This window comes from Anomaloglossus baeobatrachus, chromosome 1 (assembly GCF_048569485.1).
Source record: "Anomaloglossus baeobatrachus isolate aAnoBae1 chromosome 1, aAnoBae1.hap1, whole genome shotgun sequence".
Classification (NCBI taxonomy): Eukaryota; Metazoa; Chordata; class Amphibia; order Anura; family Aromobatidae; genus Anomaloglossus; species Anomaloglossus baeobatrachus.
In genome coordinates this window covers 164061063-164078502 of record NC_134353.1, presented here as the reverse complement: position 1 = coordinate 164078502, position 17440 = coordinate 164061063, and the positions used below count along the sequence as shown (strand labels likewise).

General features: G+C 53.0%; 1 protein-coding gene across 1 annotated transcript in view; it reads left to right on the top strand.

Moving 5' to 3' along the window:
- The first annotated feature begins 14251 nt into the window (after positions 1 to 14251).
- The window catches only part of NEIL3 (nei like DNA glycosylase 3), an 80451-nt gene continuing 77262 nt past the window's right edge, over positions 14252 to 17440 (top strand). The window contains exon 1 of the mRNA XM_075347181.1: positions 14252 to 14394. Within this exon, the coding sequence (XP_075203296.1) occupies positions 14290 to 14394 (105 nt within the window). The 5' untranslated portion in view covers positions 14252 to 14289. The remainder of the gene's footprint in view (positions 14395 to 17440) is intronic.

Genomic DNA, 17440 nt, shown 5'->3' with positions numbered 1-17440 from the left:
TTTTTTTTTTTCAAATAAAGGATTTTTTTCTGTGTTTGTGTTTATTTTTCACTTACATATTAGTTATAGGGGGGTCTCATAGATCCTGCACATTACTAATCTAAAGCAAAGTGGTAGCTGTCATTAACCCCTTTTTACCACGATCAAACAATGGCAATCAGGAAAAGCTGGGTAAAGTCCTGGGATTATAAAAGGAACTATACACCTCTTCCTCCCTCTCCTCATCCTATTCCTCCTTTTCCCACCATCCATGCTGAACAGATTCTTCCTCCTTATTGTCACCCAATACGCATTATGACTATGAGATGAGGCTGGGCTGGGTAGTATTATGCAGAAAGGAGTGGAAAAAAACAGCACTTAGGAGATCCAAAATTTGGATTAAGGGCCAAGTTTTTGGTGTCGGAAATGTGTAGACGTGGTCTACTTTTTAAAATTGCACTATGTTTTTATACACATGGCTTTTGCAATAAAGAAGGTTTTTTGGATCTCCTGAGTAGGTGCTGTTTTTTTCCACTCCTTTCTGCATGTTTTCAGCAGGATCCGGCCTGTCTTGGAACCGGGCATCTAATCATTCACCACATGAACTGCAAGGTCTAAGTGAGCTGTTGTTTTTTTTCTCTGGGTAGCATCGCCTTGTGTATTTTCCTCCTCCATCTCTATCTATTCCACATGTAAAACTTCCTCTTTCATTAAGATCAGCAAGCGTTTCAGTAGACACATAAGTGGGATGGTTATGCTGATTATTGCATCATCATCACTCACCATCTTGCTTAAGTCCAAAAGGTTTTGGAGAACAACACAGATGTCAGACATCCATGGCCACTCTTGGCCATGGCCACTCATATGTTCTTATGTGCAGTGGCTGACCACAATACCAGCAGGCATGTTGGAGTTGGTATTCTACTATGGTCCACTGCTGCTCACATGACCTTGGCAACATATGTAATGATGAGTTCCAGCACTTGGGCAAGTCAGAAAACAGTCGGTGAGCTGGCACATGCAAGCGCTGCTGCAGCACTGCCAGACCGGTGGCAGCTGTAGCTGACATGCAAAAGAGGGTGCACACTTGGCACACCTTCACAAGTAGCTCAAGCAAATCTGGGTAGGCTTTTAGAAAGCACTGAAACACTAATTTGAGCACGTGAGCTTCCCAAGCTTCAGAGCCACCACTAGGTTATGCCCATTATCACACACAGATAACAGATAGTAGTAGATAGGGATGTTAAACCGCGCCACTGACTCAGCCGATCCAGGAGATTTGTTTTGCTTGCCAGACTGTCCTGATGAAGGGAGCTGCGACTCCCGAAACGCGTTGACCTGATCTGTGTAATGAATTAAAGCAACACCTATCCATTAATCTCCTGGATCGGCTGAGTCAGTGGCGCGGTTTAACATCCCTATCTACTACTATCTGTTATCTGCTACTCTTGGGTCCGCTGCCGTGGCTTGGATAATTTTATATGCTGTTATAGGCGTTGTGACTTTCACAACCCCTATAGGTGAGTAAGACCACCCTCCTTGAATTTCCCCCATTTTTCTGGGGTAAGACCCTATTGCGCTTTCTTTCCACAGTGTTTTTCTCTCTCATTATCACACACAACCATTCCTAGTTGGAGGTTCAGCGGAGAGAGTCACAGATCTGTCTGGTCTGTTAGACCTTTCAACAACTCTATGGCGGTGTGCTGTTTGTCACCTAAAGATGTGAGTTGATGCAGTGTCTGTTGCCACCTTACCGAGGCAGTGCATCAGCGTTTTTAGCTTGCAACTGACAGGGATAACACTTTGAGGATGAGGAGAAGGGGTGCAGGAACTGACAAAGGAAGTGGAGAAAACCCTTATTGAACTATGGCCTGAAATTCAATGTGTCGATAGCACGTATGCTAGCCCAGGCTCCAACTCTGTTCTCGCTTCCATGAGGTTCACCTAGTGTGCCATCAGGGAAATGTAACATCCCTGGCTATAAGCACTTGTCCACGTTTCTGTGGTTAAGTGGACCTTGCCAGTAACTGTGTTGCGGAGGGCACTGGTGATATTATGGGACAGGTGCTTTTGTAAGGCGGGACGTCACACAGGAAGAAATATTGACAGCTTGCGACCGAATACCAAGAGTCGGTCTCTGCTATAATGTAGCCTCAATGGCACCTGCTTCCTGGACAGGGGATTAACCAGCATGCAGCAGAAGGGAAGAGGCAGTGGGATCACCCGCAGACAATGATTTGGAAGAGGCATTTGGCCCACCTAGTTGGGTGTTTGAATAACATGTGCCTGAACATGTTGGTGGGGGTTAGGCTGGTAGTGGTCCTACTCCTAAATAACTTGTGTGATGCCCTGGACTAGCCAGGTAGTCACAGACATAACACCACACACACCCCCTACCCTAAACAGTCACACCAGTCAAACAAAAACCCTTGTTGCCTCCCTCCAGGGTCTGATGACCACACCAGGTGGGGCGGAGCCAGGCGGTTGGCCCCACCCACCGAGGAGTTCACAGGTCTGGAGGCGGGAAAAAGCAGTGAGTTGCAGTTTAGTTTTGGAGGTGAAAGTGAGAGGACACAAACTGTCGGTGTCTGGGTAGGGGCCCAGACACAAACAGCAAGGTTGGCAGACGGTGGTGGCCATCTGCAGGAGTTAGTGAATCTCTGCAGAGCCGTAAGACCGGGGTCGGGCGTTGGCCCGCCGGTACCGAACCGGGGAGCGGAGTGAAGCTAAGCACACAGGCAGGGCCATTGGACCCCGACTAGGCTTGGAGCCGCCGACAACAGTCAAATCCGAGTGTGACCGGAACCCCAGGGGTTTCCGAACAACCAAGACCCGACAGAAGGCAACAGTCCACTCCGAGAGGATATACAGCCACCGCCATAGGCTAGAGATCCAAGGGCCAACACCTGCGGGCAAAACGGGCTCCTACGGCACCTATACACCAGGGAGCAGACTACTGGTGGGCAACCACAGGAGTCAGAACATTCTAACAGGTGCAGGGAAAGACAGCCACCATCAGCCGTCCGGGGAGAGCACAACACTGCAGCCGGCTGCGGGACCCGTCCCTCCAGCCATTTGGTTTACCAGAGACTCTGTCATTGACTGTCTGAGCGAGTACACCAGTGCCATCCGGCACCACGCCGCGCTGTCCCTGCAACCCTGCACCCGCCTATCCAGCCTCCCCGTTACACCACCGAGCCCCGGGATCACCAATCCCTACCCACGGAGGGGACAACATCCTAGCTGCTCCCTACCATATCTCCCAGGTTCCCCGTCACCAGCAGTGGTGGTGCTAATAATCACCACGACCCGTGGGTGACATCACGAACTATCTCCCTAAACAAACCACCCCCTTTTCACTCACGGGTGAGGAGCACTGCTCGAGTCCCCGGGTCCGGCCCACCGCTCGAGCCACCAAGAAGCAGCAGAAGCCCCGGACCCGAGCGTGGCAAGCGCGTCCCCTTCGCCCGCGACAACTTGGCGTCACGAACAGGATAGAACCAGTTTCCCTACCGGTAGAAGTGCGCCTTGCAGTCCCCGCCGGCGGCGTCCGGCCGAAAAATTTGAAGTGCCGCCATCTTTGGCGCGAAGATTTCCCGCTCGAGCATCTTCCCCGAGCAGGGAAGGCGCGAAAGCGAAGCCCCGCCCCCAAAGAGGAAGTGCGAGAAAGAATCAAGGGGGGACGGGAAAAAGATGTCTGCGCCCGACGAGCCGTTGGAGGAGTGGCGGTCGCAGCCGCAGCGGCGCCCGCAGATGGAAACGGGGTAGACCGTGCTCTGGCCGCAAGAGCGGGGGAGGCTGCGGGTTCAGCGGTTGCCCAGGTAATGCCGTTCTCCCTGCCCTATGTGCCCGGTGCTACCTGGCTGCCGCAGTACGATGGGAAGCCTGATGCTTTGCAGGTGTTCCAGAAAAAGATTAGCCCGGTCCTCGATTTATATCCCTTGACTGACAGGCAACGGGCAGCGGTAGTGTTAGGGCAGCTAACCGGCGCGGCTGAGCAGGAGACGGAGACCTGGACCAACGCGGACCGGGCCTCAGTGACTTCCATTTTTGAGAAACTCCAAATCGCTTTTGAGACCCGCACGGAAGCAGATTTGCGGATGCAGTTTTATCAGTGTCGACAGCGGCCTGTGGATAATATAAGAGACTATGCCCTGCGCCTGAAAACAGCCCTCCGTACGCTGAAGCGGGTGGACACTATTAACGATGCGGACAGCAATAAGATGCTAGTGGAACAATTCTTGCAAGGGCTGGGGTCTGCGGAAGACCACAAGCAGCTACGGCTGTGGGCCCTGGAACACCCCAATCTGGACTTTGCAGTATTGAAGGAGCGGGCCATCAAGGCCCTGCAGGCCCCAACGTCAGACACTCCTGAGGTGGCCCCATGGCCGGCAGAAACTGCTCCCATCTTGGTGGCACTTCCTCTCCCTGCTCCCCCGGCCCCTGCAGCGCCCGTCGGGATGATAGAGAAGCTAGCTGCCCAGGTCCGCCGCATGGATGGAGACCTAGCCAAGATCCTCGCCGCACTCCAGCTTCCGACGAGAGTCAAGCCCCCAGGGAGGATCCAGCTCGCCGACAGCCCGGAGGACGTCCCCTGGATGCAGCGGAGAAGGACCAATGACTCGCGGTATGGGCCTCCTATTTGTTACAGGTGCAGTAAACCTGGCTACTACTCTAGGCGATGCCCGTTAAACGAGGGCCAATCCTCAGGAGTAGACACCAATGGCCCCCCTGACTGGGGACCAATGTGATGGAGCATTGTATGAGTGAGGTGCTGAGTCTGTTGCAGCAGTTGGCCGCCACAGCAGGAGGAGGTCGACAGAGGGCTGTGCAGCGTGAGATCCGGGCCCTCCTATTTCGAAGTGAAGTCGACGGATGGAGAGATTGGTGGAGTGAGGGTGATGGATGTGGCCCCCTTGGTAGTGCCACCCAGAAGCGAGATGATGATTTGGTGCAGGGCAGCAGTGGGCCCCCAGGGGCGCGACTACCCGGCGATGGTGGAACCCACGCCTTCTGAACACTGGCCCACAGTGATGGCGGCCAGAGGGGTGGTTGACGTCAAAAAGGGGAGAGTGCCTGTGAGAGTGCTGAATGAATTGTGGAGAGGAGGAAGTTAGGATTCCCCGTTACGCTACCCTTGCCAAGTTGCTTACCCTAGACCCTCACACCATTCACAAAGCCGTCCCTCCTACCTCAGCATCCCCTGCCAGTAACCATATACCTCCCAAACAGTTAGAGGAGTGGTGCCAGGAACTACATGTAGGCACTGAAGCCACACCCACGCATCACAAAGAGGGGGTATACAGGGTAGTACAGGAGTATGAACAGGTTTTCAGCAAGCACCCATTAGATTTCGGGAGGATTAAAGGGGTTCAACACCATATCCCTACAGGCATACATCCACCCATCAAAGAAAGGTATAGGCCCATCCCGCCAGCACATTATCAATGCGCCAAAGACATGTTGAGGAACATGAAGGAGGCAGGGGTCATTCGGGATAGTTGTAGTCCCTGGGCAGCCCCACTGGTTCTGGTGAAGAAGAAGGATGGCACCATGAGAATGTGTGTGGATTACCGGAAGATCAACCAGATAACGCATAAAGATGCCTATCCTCTTCCCCGTATCGAAGAGTCGCTAGCTGTGCTGAGAACTGCTAACTTCTTCTCTACCCTTGACCTTACCAGCGGATACTGGCAGGTGGCACCAGAGGACCGCGAGAAGACTGCATTCGCCACTCCCATGAGTTCAACAGCATGCCGTTTGGGCTGTGCAATGCCCCTGGAACCTTCCAACGGCTCATGGAGTGTTGCCTGGGACATCTCAATTTCGAAACTGTCCTGCTGTATCTAGATGATGTGATCGTATACTCCGAGACGTACGAAGCCCACCTGGAGCACTTGGCTGAAGTGTTCGCGTCCCTAGCCAAGTATGGGATGAAGCTGAAGCCCTTCAAGTGCCACCTACTGAAGCCTAGGGTACAGTACCTCGGACACGTGGTGAGCGCGGAAGGTGTCGCCCCAGATCCCGAGAAGATCACTGCTATCCAGGACTGGCTGAGGCCGACCACAGTGAGAGAGGTGAGACAGTTCCTGGGCCTGGTGGGCTATTATCGTCGCTTCATCAAGGGGTACACAAAGATGACTGCACCTATACAAGACCTCCTCGTGGGACAGACCAAGGGTGGTAGGGCCCCTGGACCCCCGTTTGTGTGGGAGGAGAAGCATGAGGAGTCCTTCCACCAACTGAAGTCGGCCTTGACTGGGGAAGAAATTCTAGCGTACCCCGATTACGGCCTCCCGTTCGTCCTCTACACCGACGCCAGCAATGTGGGCCTAGGGGCAGTCTTGTCCCAGGTCCAGGACGGGAAGGAGAAAGTGATCGCCTACGCCAGCAGGAAACTCAGGCCCACGGAAAGGATCCCCGAAAGTTACAGCTCCTTCAAGCTTGAGTTCCTGGCCCTGGTGTGGGCAATCACCGAGAGGTTCCGACATTACCTCGCAGCGGCAAAATTCACTGCCTACACGGACAATAATCCGTTGATTCATCTGGACACGGCCAAGCTGGGCGCTCTGGAACAGCGGTGGGTGGCCAGGCTGTCTAATTATGACTTCACTATCAAATACAGAGCCGGCCGCAAGAATACCAACGCGGACGCGTTATCCCGGATGCCCCACCTGCCGGATGGGGGGTTGGAAGATGATGACCTCGAAGAAATTGAGTTGCCCGCGTTCCATCGGCCACTGGTCGAAAAACTATATGTCAAACAACAACAGACGAACCTGGACCCGCTACTCAGTCAGGGATGGCAAGAAGCCCAAGATCAAGTGCCTGCTGTCCAGCTGGTCAAGACCATGATTGAGCAGGGCTCCTCCGGAATGGATCCTGCAGCTCCCTCTGAGGCCCAGCGGCTGTGTAAAGAACGAGCCCGGCTGTACCTGCACGAAGGGAAGTTGTATCGAGGGCTGATCAACCCGAAGGCTCACGAGAAGGTTCGTCAGCTGGTGGTCCCTCAGGCCAGCGTGCCCAAAGTCCTACGGGCATATCACGATGGTGCCGGGCACTTCGGCTGGAAAAAGCTGGAGATGTTGCTGAGAGAGCGGTTTTATTGGAGTGGGATGCGGGAATCTGTGGAGGCCTGGTGCCAAGAGTGCGGCCCCTGTGCGCTGAGAAGAAAGGATGAAGTAAGCCAAAGAGCCCCTCTGCAGCCGATCGTCACCCATAAACCGCTGGAGTTGGTTGCTTTGGCCCACGTCAAGCTCACACCCAGCCGGAATGGATATGCATGGTTGTTCCAGTCAAAGATTTGACTGGCCATACCGCAGCTAGGGCATTCCAGGCCTACTTCTGTCGACCGCACGGATATCCGGAGAGGGTGCTTACGGACCAGGGTTCAGCCTTTGAAGCACAGGTGTTTCAAGAGTTCTGCCAATTGTATGGTTGTAAGAAGATCAGGACCACGCCATACCATGCCCAGACTAATGGGATGTGTGAGAAGATGAACCACCTGGTCCTGAATCTCCTCAAGATGATACCGTTGGAAGAGCGGAACCTGTGGCCAGAAAAGCTGCCTGACCTGGTAGACATGTACAATAATATCCCTTGTAGTTCTACCAAATGCACCCCGGCGTATCTGATGAGAGCCCGACCGGGCCGGCTGCCGGTGGACCTAGAAATGGACTTGGAAGCTCCAGAGGCCCTTCCTTTGACTGCTGGCTGGGATACCCGGCGACAAATCCAATACCGACAGGTCCAGGAGTATGTGGAGAAGAATCTCGGTCAGAGCCGAGAGAAACAAGCACAACGCTTCAACAATCGAGCGTCAGCCGTCCCCTTTGAGCCGGGAGATGTAGTGCTGAAGCGGAAGAGAAGGACCCATAAGCTTGATGACCAGTGGGAAAAGACCCCGTATGTCATACAGCCCACTGAATGGGAGAATGAGAAGGCTTATCTGATCAGTCGCGACCAGGGGAGGACCGCCACTACGGTTTCCAGGGACCACCTGAAGAAATGCCCTCACCCCTTGAGAGTGACAAATGAGGTTCCGGTTCCCACGCCGAGCGGGGAAAAGGAGAAGGAGGTGATCCACACAGTGATGGGTGATTTTCCAGCAGACTGGCCTATGCAAAACGGCGTGGTGATTGTTTCGGTGATAATGTTCCCACAACACGTGGAAGAAATGGAGACGGAGACGCCCGCCAGTGAGCCACTCGAACAAGCGCCCAGGGATGCACCTATACCCCCTCACCTTGGGTCTCCACTTGCCATATCTGACAGACGGGAAGAGGAAACGGTTGTCTACTCTATCCCCTTGCCCGCTACTAGCGACCTTGTCCTCCGAAGGTCCACACGCCCCAACTTAGGTAGGCCCCCGCTTAGGTATAGGGAAACTACCATCTAGGGGTGCAGTATGCTGATTGTGTAAATATTGAATGAATAAATACTAATCAATCCGAAGTTTTACCTGATCATCAACCAGTTGATTGCCGTCCGTTGTAAGACAAGTTATCCCCGTTGGGACCATCAGTGTGTTTACCCAAAACAGCCCACATGAGGAACTGCTCATGAACATGGCCGAGAACTTGCAGGCCACCCACGAACTTGTGGGTTTGTAAATAGTTTGTGGGCCGTTTTCCGTTCAGTGGAGGAAGGGCCCGCAGCTGAGCAGGCTGGGGCCCTGCTGCCACCAGGACCGGTGGCCATCCTCCGGGGGTCAGGGGTCCCCCTGGACTTGGGGTCCCCTGAAGTGACAGATGGGTGCGAGACACCGTACCCGTTCCCGCTCGGGTAACCTGGACCAGGACTGGGGTAAAGGGGTGCTGCCCGTTTCTTAGGGGCAGCATCAAGGTTTAGGTTGCTTGGGTGGGGGAGCGGATGACCATGAACCCGTCCATTGGTAATAAAAATGTTTACATATGTTTGAAATGTTAAAGTGCCATGCCTCCCGTAAGGGAAGAACTGAAAAGTATGCTTATGTTGAATGTTTTATATGTTAATTTATCTTTTACAGTCTGCATTTTACCAAGGGGGAATGTGACGCTCTGGACTAGCCAGGTAGTCACAGACATAATACCACACACACCCCCTACCCTAGACAGTCACACCAGTCAAACAAAAACCCTTGTTGCCTCCCTCCAGGGTCTGATGTCCACACCAGGTGGGGCGGAGCCAGGCGGATGGCCCCACCCACCGAGGAGTTCACAGGTCTGGAGGCGGGAAAAAGCAGTGAGTTGCAGTTTAGTTTTGGAGGTGAAAGTGAGAGGACACAAACTGTCGGTGTCTGGGTAGGGGCCCAGACACAAACAGCAAGGTTGGCAGAAGGTGGTGGCCGTCTGCAGGAGTTAGTGAATCTCTGCAGAGCCGTAAGACCGGGGTCGGGCGTTGGCCTGCCGGTACCGAACCGGGGAGCGGAGTGCAGCTAAGCACACAGGCAGGGCCATCGGACCCCGACTAGGCTTGGAGCCGCCGACAACAGTCAAATCCGAGTGTGACCGGAACCCCAGGGGTTTCTCAACAACCAAGACCCGACAGAAGGCAACAGTCCACGCTGAGAGGATATACAGCCACCGCCCTAGGCTAGAGATCCAAGGGCCAGCTCCTGCGGGCAAAACGGGCTCCTACGGCACCTATACACCGGGGAGCAGACTACTGGTGGGCAACCACAGGAGTCAGAACATTCTAGCAGGTGCAGGGAAAGACAGCCACCATCAGCCGTCCGGGGAGAACACAACACTGCAGCCGGCTGCGGGACCCATCCATCCAGCCGTTTGGTTTACCAGAGACTCTGTCATTGACTGTCTGAGTGAGTACACCAGTGCCATCCGGCACCGCACCGCGCTGTCCCTGCAACCCTGCACCCCCAGCCATCCAGCCTCCCTGTTACACCACTGGGCCCCGGGATCACCAACCCCTACCCGCGAAGGGGACAACATCCTGGCTGCTCCCTACCATCTCTCCCGGGATCCCCGTCACCAGCAGCAGTGGTGCTAATAATCACCACGACCCGTGGGTGGCGTCACAAACTATCTCCCTAAACAAAACACCCCCTTTTCACTCACGGGTGAGGAGCGCTGCTCGAGTCCCCGGGTCCGGCCCGCCGCTCGAGCCACCGAGCAGCAGCAGAAGCCCCGGACCCGAACATGGCGAGTGTGTTCCCTTCGCCCGCGACACTTGGTATGGCGCAAATGACTGTTTTCATGTCTTCTGCACTTTCTGTAAAAAAACGCCAGACTGGGGAACACCTAATCTTTGGCTTGGGATCTTGCTTTGGGGAACAGTTGTCTGTCTTCTGCCTCTAGCTCTCCCCCACTGCCTCTTGCTGCCTGTGTCGGTGCTGCGGATCTCCCCCCTATGAGCTGCTGTCCTCGCTCTGCATGCCAATTCACCATGTTGGGTCAGTGACTCCATCGTCTACCACCTTGTCTTCCACTTACACACTCTATTCCTTCTCCTGACTTATAGACTTCGTCTGACTTGCTGGCAACTGTGTCTCATCATCATCATCATCCACCTCTTGAGACAGTAATTGCCATTCACCACCGTCACGTTCTTCTGACCGTGGCTGCTCAAATATTTGGCCATTACCGCACACCATCTCCTCATGTACCTCTTGAAATGTGGTTGTTGAAAGGCCAGAAGAAACCATAAATAGAAAGGTAAAGCATTCCAAGGAGTGTCTAAGTGTGGGGTCATTTGTCTCCTTAGACTCACCCTGATGGGAGGAAGGCAGGTCAGGGTTAGGATTATGTGGTCCTGAGTGTGTGACTAGTCAGCCTCGACTGTGTGGAAGACAGGGTGGTGCTGGTAAACAGACCGGAAACATCTGCCAAGCATTAGACTGAAACATCTGTGCTGTGTCTGGTCAAGCTTACTCAATAAAATACCAGTTTCTTCAACTATTTGAGTGCCAAGTATTTGCTCTTTGCTACGTACCAGCAGGTTGTCACGCTATTGTGCTGCCCCGGTGACAACCAGGGTGATCGGATCCATGGTGGTCGTGGCTCGAGGGGTCTGGACCCGGGCTCGGCGGACACTCAAAACTGGAGAAGGGGTTATTTACAGGGGAAGTGTTCGTGATGCCACCTGCGGGGTGCGGTAATGGGAGTACCGCCGCTGCTGCAATGAGGAATGGGGCAGATGGTGGGGAGCAGCAAGGTGACAGTCCCTCCACAGGTAGGGAAGGCCCCGGAGCTCAGGTGATGAGGAGATGTAAAAGGCAGGGTGCAGGGGCAGGCGTACTCACTGCGGTGGTTGATGTGCTGTATGGGAGGCGATAAACGGAGGCACACACTGTTCTTAAACAAGTCTCTGTGTACAGCTGCCGCTGCCTGGAGCACGTCCAGGTCCCCGGTACCACTGGTGTCTCTAGTAGTCCAGAACGTGCCTCCATGCACTGTTTTGTGTCTTTGTGGGTCCCTATAGCTTGAAGCCGTAAGGGCTAATTCTTCAGTTTTTAAGTGAAGTCTTGCTCCTAAGGCACTTGGGACCTCAGTGGGTTGCTTTGTCTGGAAAATCCTGTCCCCCGCGTTGTGCTGATGCCCTCAGTCTCTTCGCTCTAGGAAGGTCGCTGAAGGCCCTCTTCCTCTGCAGGTTAATTGCCAGGATGTTGAATCGGCTCCTGATCTAGGGTCCTGTACCCCGTCGTGCTCGGTACTGGTCAGTTCTGTTAGTCCCTGAACCAGGTCACCGACTCCTCTGGTTCTGGACCACTGTTTGCGACCCAACATTGGTCTTTCTAGCTCCCCAGGAGCTAACACTCCAGCTCCACTCCTCTCTTTGAGAGCTGTCACTACTCTGACTTGGTCCCTCCCACCAGTCTGCTTGACCCCTAGGTGGGTGGCCCTATTCCAGCTAGACCAACCCACTGGTGTCTGACAGGTCATGGTGTGAGGTGTGGGTTGGAGTTTGTGGTGCTGATGGAGGTGACATTGGTTTCTGGAAACCTGGAACCATGGGGGGTAGGTCCTGCACCCTGGGGAAAAGGATGCAGTTCCCTTTAGCACCCTGATGTACTCAGGGGCACTACACTATAGCACACTGTCTCCTATCCAGAAGAATCTCCCCCTAGTCCCTAAACTATTTCGGGGTACAGTGCGGCAAACATGGCATCTCTGGGTCTTATATAGACACAAGGAAAATGATACTATGCAGCCGGCCAATCACAGTAATGCAAGTAACCAAGATGTTTATGGCATTATCGTGATTGGCAGGCAATCCCTGCATGTTTAATGGCTGATAAAAAGCTGGTTGGGGACATGATTATGGCATCCAAGCATCAAAATGCTCGATTGAGTACCAAGCACATTCGCCCATCACTATAGCCTACATGTGCTCTCTGCTGGACACCATGGTTATAGCCTACATTAGCCTTCTGCTGCACACCACAGTTATAGCCTACATACGCTTTCTGCTGGACACCATGGTTATAGCCTACATGCGCCTTTATGGTTATAGCAAATGTGTGCCATCTGTTGGACACTATTGTTATAGCCTACTTGTGCCCTCTGCTGGACACCATGGTTATAACCTACATCTGCCCTCTACTAGACACCAAGGTTATAGCCTACATGTGCCCTCTGCTGGACACCATGGTTATAGCCTACATCTGCCCTCTGCCGGACACCATGGTTATAGCCTACGTGTGCCCTCTGCCGGACACCATGGTTATAGCCTACATCTGCCCTCTGCCGGACACCATGGTTATAGCCTACATCTGCCCTCTGCCGGACACCATGGTTATAGCCTACATGTGCCCTCTGCCGGACAGCATGGTTATAGCCTACATGTGCCCTCTGCTGGACACCATGGTTAAAGCCTACATGTGCCCTCTGCCGGACACCATGGTTATACCCTACATGTGCCCTCTGCAGGACACCATGGTTATAGCCTACATGTGCCCTCTGCCGGACAGCATGGTTATAGCCTACATGTGCCCTCTGCTGGACACCATGGTTAAAGCCTACATGTGCCCTCTGCCGGACACCATGGTTATACCCTACATGTGCCCTCTGCAGGACACCATGGTTATAGCCTACGTGTGCCCTCTGCCGGACAGCATGGTTATAGCCTACATCTGCCCTCTGCTGGACACCATGGTTACAGCCTACATGTGCCCTCTGACGGACAACATGGTTATAGCCTACATGTGCCCTCTGCAGGACACCATGGTTATAGCCTACATGTGCCCTCTGCCGGACAGCATGGTTATAGCCTACATGTGCCCTCTGCTGGACAGCATGGTTATAGCCTACATGTGCCCTCTGCAGGACACCATGGTTATACCCTACATCTGCCCTCTGCAGGACAGCATGGTTATACCCTACATGTGCCCTCTGCAGGACACCATGGTTATAGCCTACATGTGCCCTCTGCCGGACACCATGGTTATACCCTACATGTGCCCTCTGCTGGACAGCATGGTTATAGCCTACATGTGCCCTCTGCCGGACAGCATGGTTATAGCCTACATGTGCCCTCTGCTGGACACCATGGTTATACCCTACATGTACCCTCTGCAGGACACCATGGTTATAGCCTACATCTGCCCTCTGCAGGACACCATGGTTATACCCTACATGTGCCCTCTGCAGGACACCATGGTTATAGCCTACATGTGCCCTCTGCCGGACAGCATGGTTATAGCCTACATGTGCCCTCTGCAGGACACCATGGTTATACCCTACATGTGCCCTCTGCAGGACACCATGGTTATACCCTACATGTACCCTCTAATAAACCTACACAGAAAAACACATTTTATTTTTTTTTATAAAAAATAGATCTATTTTTTATTAAAAAAAATTTTTTGTGGAGTTTTTCTGTGTAGGTTTACTGATTTAAGGTCGGTCTCATTACGTGTGCCCTCTGCAGGACAGCATGGTTATAGCCTACGTGTGCCCTCTGCCGGACACCATGGTTATAGCCAACATCTGCCCTCTGCTGGACACCATGGTTATAGCCTACATGTACCCTCTGCCGGACACCATGGTTACAGCTTATTTGTGCCCTCTGCTGGTCCCAGTGGACACAAACCCTTATATTCCTTACGAAACAAATGTTTCTGCACATGCGCACTTCACTTTCCTAACTAACTCACCTACATACTACATAGATTCCATAGCGATACCAAAGTGATGAATAGTTTCCCCGACCAATCAATTGCGACGTTTGCAGAAGTAAACCAATAGAAAGTATGTATACACTTCCTACTTCCTCACTCTCTGCCAATCAGAAGCGTGTGGGGCGGGGTTTACTGTCACGGCTGCCGCCACATTTTGAATCCTTGGAGCGGGGACAGTGACAGCTGCTGTCGCCATGGTGGAGGGTCCGGGCTGCACCCTGAACGGGGAGAAGATCCGGGCTCGGGTCCCCCAGGGGCAGAGCGTGCAGGACGTGCGGGGGAGCGCGGGCGGCTGCACGGTAACGGACGGCCATAGTGGGGAGTACAGAGCAGGGCCATTCTATACGGAGCAGGGGAGACTCGCAGTGTGATCTGTGCACTGCTGACTGCCCTCTGCTCAGCCGGTATATGTGTCCTGAGGTCGCTGCACCCCTCCTGCACCTGCCACACCTCAGCACAGACGTATTCCTTAAAGGGAACCTGTCACCACTTTTTTTCACTATTAAAACAAGTATCCCCTTCTGCAGCTCCTGGGCTGCGTTCTATGAAGGTGCACCTTGTTGCTGGCCCCCCTCGCAGACCCCAAAAAGAGCTTTATAAAATCTGACCGTTTCCTATGCAAATGACCTGTGTTGGCCAGATGGGCGGGCTCTATTTTGGCTCCTGCCGCTGTTCGCCGTCATCCTGACATGATTGTCGCCGTCATCATCCACTTTGCTGGCGAAGTCTCGCACAGGCGCAGTTCAAAATAGAACCCGCCCATCTGGCAAACACATAATTTGCATAGGAAATGGTGATATTTTATAAAGTTCTTTTTGGGGTCTGCGAGGGGGGCCAGCAACAAGGTGCACCTTCATAGAATGCAGCCCAGGAGTTACAGAAGGTGATTCTTTTGTTTTAATAGTGAAAAACTGGTGACAGGTTCCCTTTAAGGATTGTCCAGACTTGTGACAGGAGTCAGTAATCAGAAACTAAAGGGTGCTTTACACGCTGCGACATCGCTAGCAATAGCACCCTCCCCCGTCGTTCATGCGACATTTGGTTATCGCTGCCGTAGTGGACATTATCGCTACAGCAGCGTCACACGCACATACCTTGTCAGCGATGTCGCTGTGACCGCCGAACAATCCCTCCTTCAAGGGGAAGGTGAGCTCGGCGTTATAGCGATGTCACTGCGGCGTCACTAAGCGGCCGGCCAATAGAAGCGGAGGGGCGGAGATGAGCGGCCGGAACATGCCGCCCACCTCCTTCCTTCCGCATTGCCGGTGGAGGCAGGTAAGAGATGTTCCTCGCTCCCGCGGTGTCACACATAGCGATGTCTGCTGCCGCAGGAACAATGAACAACATCGTACCTGCAGCAACGATATTAAGGAAAGGAGCGACGTGTCAACGATCACCGTTTTTGAATAATTTTGCGATCGTTGCTCCTAGCTGTCACACGCGATGTCGCTATCGGCGCCGGATGTGCGTCAGTAACGATGTGACCCCGACGATATATCGGTAGCGATGTCGCAGCATGTAAAGCACTCTTGAGAGCAAAAGCAAAATGCTGCACATTTTTAATGACCCTCAACTGCAAAAATGACTTTTAGCACAAATTACTGTTCAGAAAAATGAATATGTCCCCATAGGTGGCTATATCCTTCATGATAGCAACTTCTGGCAAGGTGATCCTGTAAAAAATAAAAACCTATCTTACCTGTAGATATGGGGTTAATCTAGCCTTCTGACACTGTGCAGCCGCTGACCCCAGAACACCAACTGCCAGGAAGAAATTTACTTCATTCCTCCCTGCAGCCTCAGGCTTGCAGTCACTGGGACGGCCGGCGTGGTTTCAGTCACCGCTCTCTACATAATGAGTGAAGGCTGTTATCTCGACACTGACTGACAGCCGGCTCTATACTGATGCCATGCTAAGCCGACTGTCAGTAAGTGCTGAGATGTAATACAGCTGTTGCTCACTGTACTGAGCGATAACAGAAACTGCGCCGGCCACACCTCTATGACTGAAAGCACGAGGCTGCCAGAAGGAATAAAGTTAATTTTCTCCCAGCAGCAGGGTTCTCCGTGCAGCTGCCGCTTTGCATCAGAACACTATTAACCCCATATCTGCAGGTTAATAGCATTTTTTTTTACATGACCGGTTCCCTTTAAAGGAGGGTAGGCACATTGCGGCCTGCTGGCCACATCCAGCCCTCTGGTTGTTCCAGTCTGGACTGAGACAGGCAAAAGACTGAACCCTTCCCGCACCACCTGTCTGCCACCACTGCTGCTTTTTTTTTTTTTTTTTTTCTTTCTCATGTATATGGGATATATGTATGTATGTAAGAGCCTATGTTTGGGCTCAGAAATGTATATAGGAGGCTCTGTGGGGGGTCTCATGCTGTATATAGGAGGATCATAAAGTAAATAAAAGGTTATGTAGGGGCTCATAAAAGATGAGGCTATGCAGAGGCTTATATTGTATATAGAGGGCCTATGTGGGGTTTATATATATATATATATATATATATATATATATATATATATATATATATATATATAATACTAGAAGGTGGCCCGATTCTACGCATCGGGTATTCTAGAATTTACGTATTGTGTAGTTAATGTATGATTCTTGTTATATATATATATATAGATGTAAATGTTCTGGGTGTTGTCTGGGTGTGGGTGTGTGTGAGGGCGGTGTTGTATGTGTGTTGCGTTGTGTGTGTTGCATTGTTTGTGGAGCGCTGTGGTCTGCAGTGTTCTGTGTGTGTGGTGCTGTGTGTGTTGCGCGGTTTGTGGGGCTGTGGGGTGCGTGTTTTGGGGGGAGGTATGTTTTGTGCAATGTGTGTGTTGTGCGGTATGTGCGTATATTTATGTATGCCGCGGTGTTTGTGTGTTGGGTGTTGTGTGTGTGCGTGCGGCGTTGTCTGTGTGGGTGTCTGTGTAGGGCGGTGTTTGTGGTTCCCAGTGTGTGTGTGGTGTGTTGTGCTGCGCACCCCTCATCGTGCTCCATCCCCCATGCTGCGCACCCCTCATCGTGCTCCATCCCCCATGCTGCGCACCCCTCATCGTGCTCCATCCCCCATGCTGCGCACCCCTCATCGTGCTCCATCCCCCATGCTGCGCACCCCTCATCGTGCTCCATCCCCCATGCTGCGCACCCCTCATCGTGCTCCATCCCCCATGCTGCGCACCCCTCATCGTGCTCCATCCCCCATGCTGCGCACCCCTCATCGTGCTCCATCCCCCATGCTGCGCACCCCTCATCGTGCTCCATCCCCCATGCTGCGCACCCCTCATCGTGCTCCATCCCCCATGCTGCGCACCCCTCATCGTGCTCCATCCCCCATGCTGCGC